The sequence below is a fragment of the Mustelus asterias genome, chromosome 20 (genome assembly GCF_964213995.1).
Source record: "Mustelus asterias chromosome 20, sMusAst1.hap1.1, whole genome shotgun sequence".
Classification (NCBI taxonomy): domain Eukaryota; kingdom Metazoa; phylum Chordata; class Chondrichthyes; order Carcharhiniformes; family Triakidae; genus Mustelus; species Mustelus asterias.
Window position 1 is genome coordinate 48637437 of NC_135820.1, and position 15252 is coordinate 48652688.

Sequence of the window (15252 nt, forward strand, 5' to 3'; positions counted from 1 at the left end):
CAAACCTTCCCGCCAGAATAGTGGCCCCCCTGGGATTTAAGTGCATGTACTTAAAGCATGTAATAGAGCATGTACTTTACACATCTTTCAGCATTGTACATTAGATTGTTTGGTACAATATATGAATTGTTGCTGACAGTTTTTGCATATATTTAATGTCTTCCTTCAATGGCAGGGCTATTGAGAAAAAGAAAGCATTCTTAAGCTGATTATTTTGCCTGTTTACAGCATCCTAGTGGCTGCCTTCCTAATTGAGAGACATCCTGCTGTTCTGTACGAGAAATGTTTTGGGTGTGATAATCAGTTGATGGTAGTAAGCCAGGAATGGAGACTTGGTCCTGACAACCCATCCTGGCTGATCCTCAGTGAGTACAATTCTTTTTTTAGTATTGTATCATTTTCTATAGTAGTTTGATTCACATGGTCAGAAACCCTGTTCCTGAAGTCACCGAGAATAGTCTCAAGAATCAATACACTGTACAATTCTTTTAACTGATTCACACATTACAGCTGTCTAACATAAGTTATTTATAGAATGACACCAACTCTTCTCCAGTATTCCCACAAATTTAGAGGAATTATTAACCTTCATCTAACCCTCTTTTAAATTTTTATAGGCGGCGTCTATAGCCCAAATATTTATGAAGAAACAAGGAGGGAATGTGACAATGGGCAGGCGGATGGGGGGGGGGGGGGAAAACAGGAAATCCTAGAGATGTGGAGGTTTTGTCAAATTTAATGGCAGGTCCTCATTATCTTTTACTTTTATATACAATTTCTTGAAATGCAGCCAGTCAGATTCACGGGTTGGTCATCTGCCAGACAGGAAAGTTAACAATGGAAATCCACAGTCGCAAAGTCTTGAAATTTGTTTCTGGCAATTTGGAGAAGAAAATGGGACAGAGAAGAGGATTGGACTGAATTGAAATGGAAGGAAGAAAAAATGGGCATATGGCAGTTAGGGGTCAGGGAGGTGTAAAAAAAAAGGATGGGAGACAATAAAATATCATACAGGAAGATACATGTGAATCTGCAGCAGGTTTTCTGGGAGGCCTCCTGGCACACACACTACCATAAAAAGCATAAACACATTTGTTTCAGCAGATCCTATTTCCATTTACCTGCTAGGTTTCTCGAACCCTGGAGAACCCAGGCAATCAGCTGTGAATTTAAATCAAAGGCCCAAATGCACTGTGGAAGCTTCATTTAAATATTATAATGAAGTGTTCCATCTTTCAAGAGTGAGACATCCGTGCCACACAACCCATTCCTGTAAAAATGATGGGAGGCTCATATGTGGCAAGATAGTGTCACATTTCACCATTTTTACTTTTAACCTCCAACCCAATCCTGTCTCTCATGTGGTCAGTGGCCTAATATTAACATATTAACCCTCATGCAACAAGGGGAACCTACCAGGGGCACTAAGGTAAATAGAGCACCGGTTGGTGAGGAACATGCCAGTGTCCTGGCACTCCCCCTTTAAAAATGGTGCCCTAATCTCTGTGGAGTCAGCGTTGGCATTTCTCTCAAGCCCCATCAGCATGATGGCAGTGCCCCCAGACTCTGTGCCCAGAGCGCCAGAGATTCTGGAAAGAAAACTCAGTTGTGCATCTGGCGAGCAAATTAGCAATTTTCTCATTGAAACTGACATTCAGAATGTCGGAAGATTCTTCCCTTTATACTAATATGCTACTCCCTACACAACGTAATCTTAAGCCACCTTTGATATGGCACCTTACTAATACTTTCTGGAAGTCCAAGTATCTACAGGTTCCCTTTATCCACCTTGTTTGTCTCTTGTTCAAAAACTCTAATAAATTAATTAAACACAATTTCCCTTTCATAAATCCATGTTGGATCTGTCTGATCAAATTATGATTTGCTAGGTATATTGCTATAACCTCCTTAAATGATGGATTATAGCAATTTAGTTTCATACTCAACAGAACATTAGCAGAAATTAAAAAGATCATGAGTTTGGAAATTAGGGAGAAGGAGATGGTGGGCCCACTAAATTCAGCATTGCACATAAAACAAGCCTATCCTTTTTGAAAACCAGGTTCCCATTTGTTGCTAAGAAGCTAATTCATTAAATGTGCAATAATCTGAACAGATAAATAATTAATGGATTATCACTTATTAATCTAAGCCATGTTAATATTTTGTCCTCCATGCACTCTGGTATCGCTATATCATTCTAAATACAAAATATAATTCTTCTGAAGGAAACGTCTGCACCATAATATAATCAACTCCCTCTCCCACCCCCCATTGCCCAGTGTTCAATGAGAGTATAAAATGAACCCTTAAGCTATAATAAAGGCAAAACACTGCAGATGCGGGAATCTGAAATAAAAACAGAAAATGCTAGAGAAACGCAGCAGGTCAGACGGCATCTGTGGAGAGAGAATAGAGCCAACGTTTCGAGTAAGGATGACCCTTCGCCAGAGCTCCTTAACTTAATATCTGAATACAGATATTAAGTTAACCTTAATTGCCTGATATTAATTTGTTACAAATAACCAGATATAAAATGTTTTGTAACATTCAAAACTGCTCATCTCTTTTCTCTCTTGCATTTGGTGCCAAAACAAAATCCAGCTCCAAGTAACTATAACAGAGGCAACACCCAAAATAGCCTTCTTGTGAATGGTTTCAATACTTGAAGTGTGTATTAACTATCCTTTATTTTTATTTTTAAAATCTCAACAATGGCAGCACATTCAGAGAAGGTTATCAAATCAATGCTGTTATTTTGTTGTATTGTAAACTTTTTCTTATATATTTCCATTGTAACTTCAGTATTTGCCCTGACGGTTTTGGCATGTGTCCAGTTTAATTCCAGCCATCTACAAAGATGAACTATCACTTCCGCTCCTGCGGGTGGGTCCACCCACCCAACCGTTAGTTTTGTTTTCAGTGGAAAAGTGGCTCTAAAGTGTTCCATGAGAACCAAAATTTAATTCTATGATACTAGAGCCAAAGTATGTCCTGTATGTAGTCATTTAATTGGAAAGGTAGTCAAATAATTTCTGATGACCTTTAAAAAATCTATTTGAAAGTTCCCCATAAGAAAACACCTGCTTTTTTAAAAATCTGAAATTAAACTGAAAAATTTACAAGAAGCAACATTAACATCCGAAAAAAATGTAAATGCACTTCACAGTAATTGCATTAGTTTTATGTGCTGATAGACCACAGTATTTGATATGCCATCATAGTTCACATGACCCTTAACAATATTTCCCTTCTTTTCTACATCTTTCATACACATTCCTATCAATACACCACTAGTAATTGTCTAAACCAACATTTAACCATAGCGAATCAAAATTAAACAATGGCCCAAATTTTGTGGTGGTAATGATGGTAAAACTCTGTGTTTGCCATCAGTACTCCACCGAAACGAACAGCAACTTTGAGAGTCCAGATGTCAGCAGAATAACACAGAAATCCAGAAATTGCTAAGATCTGCCAGGTGGTGAACAACTGAGGATCTCACCCAGAAGTGCAATCCTTAAGCTGTGAATTGATGAAAACTTCCACTTTTATGTAGTTAGTCTTGAGGATAAACCTTTGATGAAGTTACACTTTGTTGAATGAGGGGTAACTGGATTTTTAAATGCCATATGAGTTTCGTAATCGCTGCTAAGCACCATCCAGTGGCCCTATAAAACTAATTTTACACATGCAGAAGATCACATTTCCCCATAATAAAAAACTTCACAGATTATATTAAATGTTTTAATAATAATATTTTAGCTTCCATCTTAAACCAGTCAAAATTATTTTGCTATCTGAAAATTTAAATTAAAAGTAATGGGAATAGTGTTTTAGTTTGCTGTGTGTGAAAATATTTCAATGTGATTGGCCGTTTACCCTGTTTGCTCTCATCACTCTCCTGGATGCCTAAAGATCCCCATGACTTGGTGCCAGATTTCAACTGCCATCAAGAAAGGAAAGTCTCCGCCATAGATCGCTAAATCTCTCTGGCCAGCTTTCTTCGAAATCAACGGCAAGCATCTTTGTTTCACCACTGACCGCTAAATACTTGCAGTACTGCAACAACAAAGGCAAAATAGTGCTGGAAATCTGAATTAAAACAATAATTAAAGTAAAAAAATTTGGTACAAAAATAGAAATAAAAGGAAGAACTTGGATTTATTTATCACCTTACCAAGCTTTCGAAACATTTTAAAGTATTTCACACCAAATTAATTATTTTTGCTTGCTGCTCATGTTGTTTTAAAGGCAACAGCAGCCTACACGCACAAAGCAAGGTGCCAAAAAAGTAACTGAGATGGACAACCAATTATTCTAGCATTGTTAGTGGTGATATCTGAGTAAAGAATGTTGGCCAGCACATTGGAAGAACTCCCTTCTCTTCTTCAAAGAGCATCATCAGATCATATATATCTACCTGAACAATCAAAGTGTGCATTAAGTGAATATCTCATCATAAAAGACAGCATCTCCAATAAATGTCAGCCTAGATTATGTTCTTCACTCCTGGATGGACACTTAAACACGTTTTGACTCAGAGATAAGAGTGCCACCAACAGTGCCAAACAAATACCTGTTTCTAAGCAGCAAAACTCTCTCATTCAATTTGACTTTCAGCAAACAAAAGTGGCATAGATGTTAATAAAGAAAATGTGTTACCATCAGCTATTGCAGGAGTCACTGGGATGTACTCTGTTGATTGCTGACTGCTCAAAGATGATCTGGCACTGGAAAGATCAATTTTTGTACTACGACATGTATTGGAACACACTTTACCATGCTGGTAGAAATCCAGTTCCCCTGAATCCATGATTTTTCTTCAGTGAAGTAAAAGTAGAACAGATTCAATTAATAAGTTCTATCTGAAAATTACATATATGAATTATCAAGCAGAAGCAGATGGCATCACAAATGACAACCTTTCTATTATTATCTACAAGAGTAAATTAAGTCAATAGGGTTTAGAAGCCTCAATACACTTGTGGATGTTTGCCCTCTACTGGATGACATATTAATTGCATGAGATCCATCCATCCATTATGTTAAGCCCAAGGGCAGATCCTAATTCAAATCTCACAATCAAGATTCTTGAGAGAAGGGAGCAGTTGAGATGGTTTCCCCACTGTCTTCCTCATGGCTTTTATCTTATCCTACATGAACTGTCAACCTCACCTACTTTTAAATGGCTGAGGAGAGAAGGGGGGATGTGACAAAAAGCCACCCACACTCATCAGACACAAATATTAAGCCAATATCTAGAGCTGACCTCCAGTTGTCAAGGCTTTCTGAACTGTGCCTGAACCCAATCCTTCCAAATGAGAGGCAGAAACACTGCCACTGATCCAGTGGTCACTTTAACCATATTGAATACTCTGCTCAATGTTACTCCTGTATAGAGACAAAGTTCTTGTCTCCAATGGCTGTGGCACAAATCCTTCACTATCTACCTCAGAGCTGGTAAAACTATCACTAAGCCAAAAGTTCTCTTTCACTGCATAAACAAATTGCATTAATCAGAAATGTTTGACACAGCATAATCTCCTACTAATACAACAGAATTAAATAATGATATGGCTTTTTGTGCCCCAGGGTTTCATTACAGTCATTAGCTGAATTTGCATCTATTCTTGAAGCAATTGGCAAATCAATTCTACAGAAAAGGGCTAATGTGATAGAGTTCACCTGGTAGTGCACCATGCAAGATTTTTTGCGCCGTGTAAAATATTTTATTGTTCAAATGATTTGTAACTAATGGTCATCTGGAAGAACTAAAAGATGTTCAAAACAGTACCAATGCAGTCTTCATCCAGTAGCTGTGTGATCTTTCCTCTCTTAGTTACAAAGTTAATAGAACAATATCAGTGCTTAATATATTTTATGTTGCCTGCATTGTGCTTCTGGTTGCCAATATTAAAAGAGAACATTATCATAGGCAGTGTTTTTATTCTATCGTATCCCTTGTGTAAAAGCCAGCAAATAGGCACCAAGCAAATTAAAGACTAAATTGGATACTCCACGAAAACAAGTGCAGGGATAGTGATGCACAATTACCTTGTGCCAGTTCAACGTAATGTAACCACACAGCAGCTTAGTACTGCAAACTCATTTAAATGATTGTTGCATGCAGCCAACGCTAATTGTCTTGTTCATTGACTATACTCATCAGCATAGGGCCCAAAATTCTAACTTGCTGATACCAGTTAAAAGCTTGCAACACTTAAAATGAAGGTACACTGAGTTTGCTGTAGGTCATTAAGAAAAGTGTGCTGGGCAATAATCAACAGTGACTGACCATGAAGAGGGCAGAGGGGGATGGAAGGGGAAGAAAGAAATGGGCGGAGAAAGAGGGACAGAGAGAGAACCTGCACTAAAGTTTCAAACACTGTACAGAGATCTTTGTGGAAGAGATGAAACAAGGAGTGATGCTGTACCCACCATGATTCAAGGAGGTCCCCTCCGTACAGACAATGAGAAGATAGTAGAAACAGATGGCCATAGAGGTCAATGCTTGGAGTATGTGTGCAATGTTGCAAGGAGTGTAATGACTTTGCAAAGAGTGGTCAAGGCCAGTGGATGCATCTTCAAATGCCATATCCCATGACTAGCCTCAGCCACTGTTCAATTTATCCCACTGCTCATTACTAAACCACAAACAATCCCTATCAACCAAAATTCATATTTAACATTCATATAATTCACCTCACCCTCACAAATTTAGCACTGTTGCAACCCTTACATCCACATATCACACCTTGCACACAATGCAAGCTGTTCAACCATGACAGCCACATTGGACTAATCTATTGCACGTCATTGACAAACTTCCCTCTCTTTTGCTGGAGAGAAAGTGGTGCACAACTGGAGGAAACAGAATTTTACCAGAGGGGGAGAGGCGTACTTGCATGTTGTGACCCTCATGAACAAAATGGAGCTTCTCATTATGGGAACAGACACGCAGACCTCATGGCTAGCAGCAGGGCCACCAAATCCATTGAAAATGATGTTATCCTCATACCTAACCCTCCTTCTCATACCCTTCTTCCCCCTCATTCTGCAATGTATTCGGGTTTACAAGCTGCAGATGGTATAAATATGCCTCTCTTACTTTATCCTGCCTCCTCATCACAACCTTTGTTCTTTTTTCCTTTCTGATACCCAAGAACTGCAACCTTCCCAGAGCAGGAAGACAATGATGATGAAAACACATTGTCACTCAATTTCCCATTTGCAGCCAGCAACTCAAATACTCAGGTGTGTATATCTTAGAGGATAGCATAAAGAGGAATCTGCATGTGGTGGGACACTGGGAAAAGTTGCCCTGCAGCCAGGGTAGGAGTCAATGATAACACAGCCACCAGCTTGCCAGAAGGCTGGGCTACATACAAATTCTGTGCAAAAGACTCAAATGAAAACTCCAATAAGCCAGGGTATAGAACAAGGTTGATTTTTGTACATAACGAAATAAATAGTACACTGGAAAGCCTGCCAGAAAGTTACATTCAAGGACAAGTTCCATGGAGGAGCCCAGTGCCAACTTGGCGCATGACTTTGCACAGACTTTGGGCCCATTCTTTCCAGTACAGGATCTTGGTTAATCCCATCAACATACCTGTTGGACCAACTACAATGCAGTGTCTGCGTCTTAGCTTCTGCTGCAGATCAAGCAGCTTCTAAAAGTCAGGGTTTTTTTTAATTCATTCTTGGGATGTGGGTGTTTCTGTCTTATTTCTCATCTCTAACTGCCCTTAACTGAGTAATTTTCCAAGCAATTTTAGACTGCAATGAAGAGTCAACGATTTTACTGTAGGTCTGGAGTCACATTTGGCCAGGTCAGGTAAGTGCTACTGTGGAAGCTCACATAGCTGTCAATACAGCTGAACTTGCTGCCATGTCAGCTCAGACTGCTACTATCATGGTTCTGGATACCAGTATTCAGAAGATTCAGAATGTCACAGTAGTCAATCTGTCCTCAGGCTGAGGCACAACCAGGGGGAAATGGCGGTGGCTCCATAGAGCAAAAATCTACTGTTCCATCTCAGAATGACAGTTTATTATCCTAACACTGCCACTCCACCAGTGCCTTTGCTGTTGTTGCTTAGTCAGCTAGCTCAGACTCATCCTTGCCAAGATGGTGCAGTCTGAAGGTGGGCATTAATAATCCAGAACTACTTCAGTTTATTCTCCAAAGTTAGCAGCAGTCTTTCCACTGAAATTCAGCAGACTTCCACCAACCTAACTGTAGTCACTGGACTAGCACAGTGTAAGGCAACAGCACACAGAACAAAGGAACTAAAGGAATACACACGAGCGATCAGCTTAAACGTATGTAATGTGGCATGATTTAATTAATAAATTTGGTTCAGAATGTATATTTTGTATTGTCTTTTATTTTTCTATTGTGGCCAAAAGGACAATGTGATGGCCAGTGACACAGAAAAGGTAAGGGGTGTGGGGCTGTTGTAATTGGGGAAGTTGCGTTGAGGCTACTGGTATTGCAAGTCATAAAATCATAGAATTCCTACAGTACGGAAGGAGGCCATTTGGCCCATCAAATCTGCACCAACAACAATCCCACCTAGGCCCGAACCCCATGTATTTACCCTGCTAGTCCCCCTGACACTAAGGGTCAATTTAGCATGGCCAAATCAATCTAACTGCACATCTTTGGACTGTGGGAGGAAACCGGAGCACCCAGAAGAAACCCACGCAGACATGGAGAGAATGGGCAAATGCCACATAGACAGTGACCCGAGGACGGAACTGAACCCTGGAGCTGTGAGACAACAGTGCTAACCACTGTGCCACATTAGGTCCACACATACAGTTAGTTCAGAGAGGGGCCATCTAGATTGCAGTTTCCCTTCCTCTTCCTCTGCTTCTGCCTCCTCTTCTTCCTCATGTTCCTTCTTCAGCTTCTCATCTGCAAATGTTATCAAAGACCACTCCCTCATAGTGGCAACATGCAGCACACCATCACAAATCTTGAGAACCATTCTGACAAGCACTACAATGCTGTTTGGGAACAGTCCATTGCTTCCGCATGCCAATGTTCTGCTCTATCACATTTATGGCAGAAAGGCTGTTATTTTGTACGTACACTCCACAAATGTGCATAGGTTATCAAAGTCATGAGCTATTTTGTCAGCAGAAAGCTCTTGTTGCCCAGTAGCCACCCTTTCATTTGCTGAGTTGGCTAAAATGAAGCTGGCCCAACAGATTGACACAGAACGCATTACGGCTGGCACTGACCTGCATAATGCGCTCCCTATGGTCACACACCAGCTGCACATTGACGGAGTGGAACCCCTTTCAGTTCAGGTCGACATGAGTACCCCATTGGGAAGTTTGAAATCCTTGCAACCCTTGTTCACACTCTGCTTGCTTCTCTCTAACAAGAGAGAACTAAATTAAATTATACTGCTTTGAAAGGAAAGGTTTATTCATCTCCCTTATGCAGCAGTACACTGCAAACTGCATTGCTAATATTTCTGGCAGCAGCCTGAAAGAAGACAGATATATAAAGATTCATGACTACTGTCACTTTTAAAGCCACTGACAAGCAGTCCTTGCCCTGCATGGAGGTTGGTGTTGTCTCTGCAACATTTGGCAGATTTAAGTGGCGATTTCTTTAGTAAAGCACAGGCATCTCAAACACTGGTTGTCGCTGATGTTCAGGTAGGACAATTGATCCGCTGAATGCCCTAGCTGTATAATGGCCTGCTGCTGAGGCCAATTCGCTTCTCCCCCTCCGCCCTCATCGAACAGTATGTTTTACTATGCATGGCATCTTCTTCTTCTCCCAGTCATTCTGTATTGCAAGAGGTAAGCCTATCAATGCACAAAGGTTTGCAAGAAACTTGTTTGTGTGGGAGCCTTGGAGTCAGCAAAAAGTGCTTCAGCTATGGAAAGCATCAAAAATACGTACAACTGTGGCAGCAGCCAGGAGACATCAACCAGCAACAAATCTGTAGGTAGTTGTTAATCCCTTTAAATATCAGTGGTGAGGACTTCTTCATGCTACTTAATGAATGTTAAGCTGTGTGAGGTTAAGAGGGTACTGGGTGGAACACGGAGCTCCAAAATGCCAGCACTGGTGACACACGTCACAATCTGCCTATTCTGTACACTTTCCACAGACGTTAACTGAGTATGCAATAACACCTTTACCAATATAGCATCTGGAGTACTTCATGTCAGATGTATTTACGCATGCTATCAATGCAGATTTGGAACACTAATTATTACACTAATAATGCAAACTGAACTTTTTTATAGAACAGTAATAGTGTTTCTCAAACCTCAGCATGACACCATTCAAACGGATAGCTCTCTTCCAGTCTTTCAATGTAGATTTTCCAGCTAGATTCACAAATTCTTTGGGACTTATAAGTTGATTGTCAAACTGGAAAGAAAAACAGACACTGCAACTTAATAGTCATAGGCAGTTAAATATTGGGTTCCTCTTGCATAAGGGTCAGCAAATGTGCCAAATATCTTCTTTTCATGCTGTCATTTTACTTGGTTCTACCAATGCACTGCCGAAGAGAACTCCCCCAAGCCGTAAGTTCTTTTTCTTATATCACATATATTCTCTCTTCTTTCCCTTCCATGAGGTCTGACCAGTTTGTGTTAAACTGGTGAGACTTAGTAATGATGTGGAGATGCCGGCGTTGGACTGGGGTAAACACAGTAAGAGCTTTAACAACACCAGGTTAAAGTCCAACAGGTTTATTTGGTAGCAAATGCCATTAGCTTTTGGAGCGCTGCTCCTTCGTCAGATGGAGTGGAAATCGGCTCTCAAACAGGGCACAGAGACACAAAATCAAGTTACAGAATACTGATTAGAATGCGAATCTCTACAACCAACCAGGTCTTAAAGATACAGACAATGTGAGTCGAGGGAGCATTAAGCACAGGTTAAAGAGATGTGTATTGTCTCCAGACAGGACAGCCAGTGGGATTCTGCAAGTCCAGAAGGCAAGTTGTGGGGGTTACTGATAGTGTGACATAAACCCAACATCCCGGTTTAGGCGGTCCTCATGTGTGCGGAACTTGGCTATCAGTTTCTGCTCAGCGACTCTGCGCTGTCGTGTGTCGTGAAGGCCGCCTTGGAGAACGCTTACCCAAAGATCAGAGGCTGAATGCCCGTGACCGCTGAAGTGCTGTGGGAGCACTTCAGCTGTCACGGGCATTCAGCCTCTGATCTTCGGGTAAGCGTTCTCCAAGGCGGCCTTCACGACACACGACAGCGCAGAGTCGCTGAGCAGAAACTGATAGCCAAGTTCCGCACACATGAGGACCGCCTAAACCGGGATGTTGGGTTTATGTCACACTATCAGTAACCCCCACAACTTGCCTTCTGGACTTGCAGAATCTCACTGGCTGTACTGTCTGGAAACAATACACATCTCTTTAACCTGTGCTTAATGCTCCCTCGACTCACATTGTCTGTATCTTTAAGACCTGGTTGGCTGTAGAGATTCGCATTCTAATCAGTATTCTGTAACTTGATTTTGTGTCTCTGTGCCCTGTTTGAGAGCAGATTTCCACTCCATCTGACGAAGGAGCAGCGCTCCAAAAGCTAATGGTATTTGCCACCAAATAAACCTGTTGAACTTTAACCTGGTGTTGTTAAAACTCTTACCGAGACTTAGTAAGACATAGAAAGAACTCTCAGATTTCCATGAATGCCTAAATGAAACAAAGCTTGCAACAATGGTACACTTCATTAGGTTTTTACTCCCTCAGTGACAAAACTCCAAATCTGCTGGAAACTCAAACCATGGGTTGGAAGGGGCTATGGAAATAATATTGGTGAGGTGATTCTATGGAGCTGACGATTGGTGCTTTAAATCCTCTGCCATTGCTTACTCTAAAATCAATTTTCTTACTGGTCGAGCTACAAAAAAGGTGCAATTTTCTCTTTATCCACCACTTCACTACAGAAAAATTAAGTTTTTACAAGGAGCTGTACAGAACAAATCACTCACCTGAACGCATTTTATATTGATACCGGGGCAAACAAACTTTTTCCAAATTAGGTTAGCTTTACTTTCTCCACAGGTTATAGGATAAATAATTTCTGGCTCTATGTTTTCTCCCTCATCGGCAATTTTCACCTCTGCAAAGAGAAAGCAAATAAACATTTATAATTTCTTAAACTGTGTTAAATTTTACCCCTATGGAGAGGAAAATGCAGGTCACTTCTGGTTAGGAATCTGATTCAGCTCTCGCTTGGACAATAATGGCCAATGTTTCCAGTAATTGGCTTCTAACTCCAGTCCAATTTATCAGACAACAATGTAGATTTGTAGCGCAGCCAACATGCAGCATGCTCAACACCAGCCATCAAGGGAGCAAATGGAGATGTGGGGGAGCGAGGTTTTGCTTTGAAGCCTAAAATTTGGTACATAATCATTTGGGAAAGCACATAGGGAAAAAGTATGGTTAAGTCACAATCAGAAGTCCAAAATTGGGCAGTTAAACAAACAGGATGCCACATTCATTGGGTGCAAAATTAGAAAATCGAGTTTCCAACAACTGATAAATTGCTAAAATAAATCCAAACACTGAGTTAAAAACAAGATGGAAGGTGAATCTGAGGCAACTGTGTCAATGTCAGCACTGTTAGGAAATATTATAAACAGCAAATGGACTTTTCCCATTATGAAAATGTTTACCCTTATAAAATGACAAATTCCAACATACAGTAAGGGTTGGGATCAATGGACAACATTTTCAGAGAATAACACCTCGTTTAGATGGAAATCTGCAATTTCTTGACACACAACCAAAGATGTGTCAAGTATTACTGGTACATTTAGGAAAAAGTGAACAAATATATGGACCCTGACTGCATAGACACAGGGGGCGATTTTACCATTGCATTGCGCCCATTTTTGGGCATGAAAACATGGTAAAGTTGGGCGTGAGGCAACTAGCGCAATCTGCGCCGGCGCCTGCGCAGATTCCCACTTTACCAAGGCCCAAAAATGGCCGCGATCGGAACCGTGCCCTAAACAGGCACAACGTCAATTTAAATGCATTTGCATGCATTTAAATTGACTTAATGAGCTGGGCGCTCAATCTTACCTACATTTCCCCCCTTACCATCGCGTTCGCCTGTCCAGATTCAGCGCAAAACAGATGTGTTCGGCAAAGGTCTGTTTCGGGCGCTCCAGCTTCTGAACAGGTAAGTTCAGAGCTTCCAGTGGCTCTCTGACTCAGATTGGTGGATGGGAGGGGGAAATGGAGGGAGGGCCAGATCGCTCTCTGGTGGGGGAGGTGGAGGAGGAGGCAGGTCAGACCTATCTCTGGTTGTGTGTGTTGGGGGGGGGGGGGGGGGGGGGCACCAGATGGTTCTCTGTTAAGTGGGGGGGGGGGGGGGGGGGGGGGGGAAAGAGGGCCGAGGGCCAGATTGCTCTCTGGTAGGGAGAGGAAGGAGGAGGCGGGTCAGATGTATCTCTGGTGGTGGGGGTGGGGAGGAGGGAGGCCCAATCATTCTCTGGTTGGGGAGGGGAATGGTATTTGCAACCAAATAAACCTGTTCGACTTTAACCTGGTGTTGTTAAAACACTTACTGTGTTTACCCCAGTCCAACACCGGCATCTCCACATCATGGGGGGAGGGAAGCCAGATGGTTCTCTGGTGGGGAGGAGGAGGGCCAGATTGCTCTCTGGTGGGGGTGGGAGGAGGAGGAGGAGGAGGCCAGATCACTCTCTGGTGAGGGAGCAGGAGGGGTAGAGGTAGGAGTAGAGGAGGTCCACTGCCACTCTGAGAGTGATCAGTGGGGGGGGGGGGGGCATCGCTCCTGGGCTGCTTTTTGCGGCCCGGGAGCGATGTGACAGGGGAGTGTTTTTCAATTTTTTTTTTTAAACTGCGCATGTGCAGTTGAAGGCTCCGATCGGAGCAGCAACATTTTGGGCACGATAATCTCCACCCACAGCACGATTCAGACTTGGAATTTTTTTTCAGGCTAAGTGCGTATGGGGGCACCTGAGAAGAGTTTTCCAAGTCGGATCGGAATTGTGCCCAGATTCAGCACTTAGAGTCAAAATGGTAAAATCGCCCCCACAATTTCCATTTTCAAGCAAGTGTGACAAGTCCTTTCTCCTAAAACAGGACTGTTAACTTAAAAATAACTCCTCAATAATGTGGCTTCACAATGAAATGGAAAATAATCTGATTATGATTGGAATGGTTTTAGTTTTCATGCTACTTATGAAGAGTTTAAAGTCATACTAGATGCACTATGCTCCAACTGTCAAAGAATTACTTTCTCCTGTGGAGAAATGAAGCTCTTGATAATTCTGAGTACTGCTGCTACACCAATTATTGAAGGAAAGAGATATAACACTGCAGGGATTATACATGGGAACACAGTTAATTACAGACTTCTACAAATATATTTATATTCCTTTCTCAGCTGAATCTTCGAAGCTACAAAACAATGAAAAAGGATTATTTAATCACACAATAATGTTCAAATCTGATTAAATTAACTCTCAGAGGATACTGTTTGTGATAAATAGGCTATTTAAACAACATTACTAAGATAAGTCTGGTACACAACTATAGCTTGATGGTACTCATAAAGACACCAGTAAAGCGAAGACACCAGCAAAGCCTGACGGTTCAAAGGGCTAACTCTGTATCAGACTAAGGACTGTGAGAGTAGCAAAGAACAGGATGTGCAAGTATGGAACAAACATGGGAATTGATTGGGCAGTGGCTGTTGCTATGCCTTGAACAGAAAGTTATTGAACACAGACATCCCAGTGTGTCATGTTCCTAAAAGAATTACGTCCCCCCTGATAGAGGCACGACTCTCAGTATTCATGACCAAAAAGACAGTGATTGATTAGTGCCTGTCCTCTAAGTATGAGACTGGAAACACAAACAGTACCAGTAGTATCTCTACAAGCATAAGAGACAGAGCGACATTGGCAACACTAACCTGGGATCAACCACTCTAGAAGCAAGACCCTGAGTCGAGGACTGAGAGACATTGGAACAAAATCTAGCAGCAGCGAATCTGATCAGTTCGCATCGACATGGGTAGTATCTCTAAGTCGTGAGTTTTGATATTTTGTGAAGTTTTGATACCTTTTGAATATTTGTGTGTATAACAGAGAAGGTCAGAAGTTAATTACTTTGTGTGCAACAAAGTTTGATGCCTGGTGTAATTTTGTGGTAACTTGGTACAGTACAAAAAAGGAGATTTGTTGTACAATAATTCGAGAGTTT

The 15252-nt window shown here is 41.5% G+C and overlaps 1 protein-coding gene across 2 annotated transcripts in view; it reads right to left on the minus strand.

Moving 5' to 3' along the window:
- gmeb2 (glucocorticoid modulatory element binding protein 2) overlaps positions 1-15252 on the minus strand; it is a 79380-nt gene that overhangs the window by 26760 nt on the left and 37368 nt on the right. For both annotated transcript variants that reach the window (XM_078236488.1, XM_078236487.1), the window contains exons 4-6: positions 11997-12127; positions 10305-10408; positions 4666-4823 (exon numbers count right to left, since the gene is read on the minus strand). In XM_078236488.1, coding sequence (XP_078092614.1) covers positions 4666-4823; positions 10305-10408; positions 11997-12127 — 393 coding nt within the window. The remainder of the gene's footprint in view (positions 1-4665; positions 4824-10304; positions 10409-11996; positions 12128-15252) is intronic.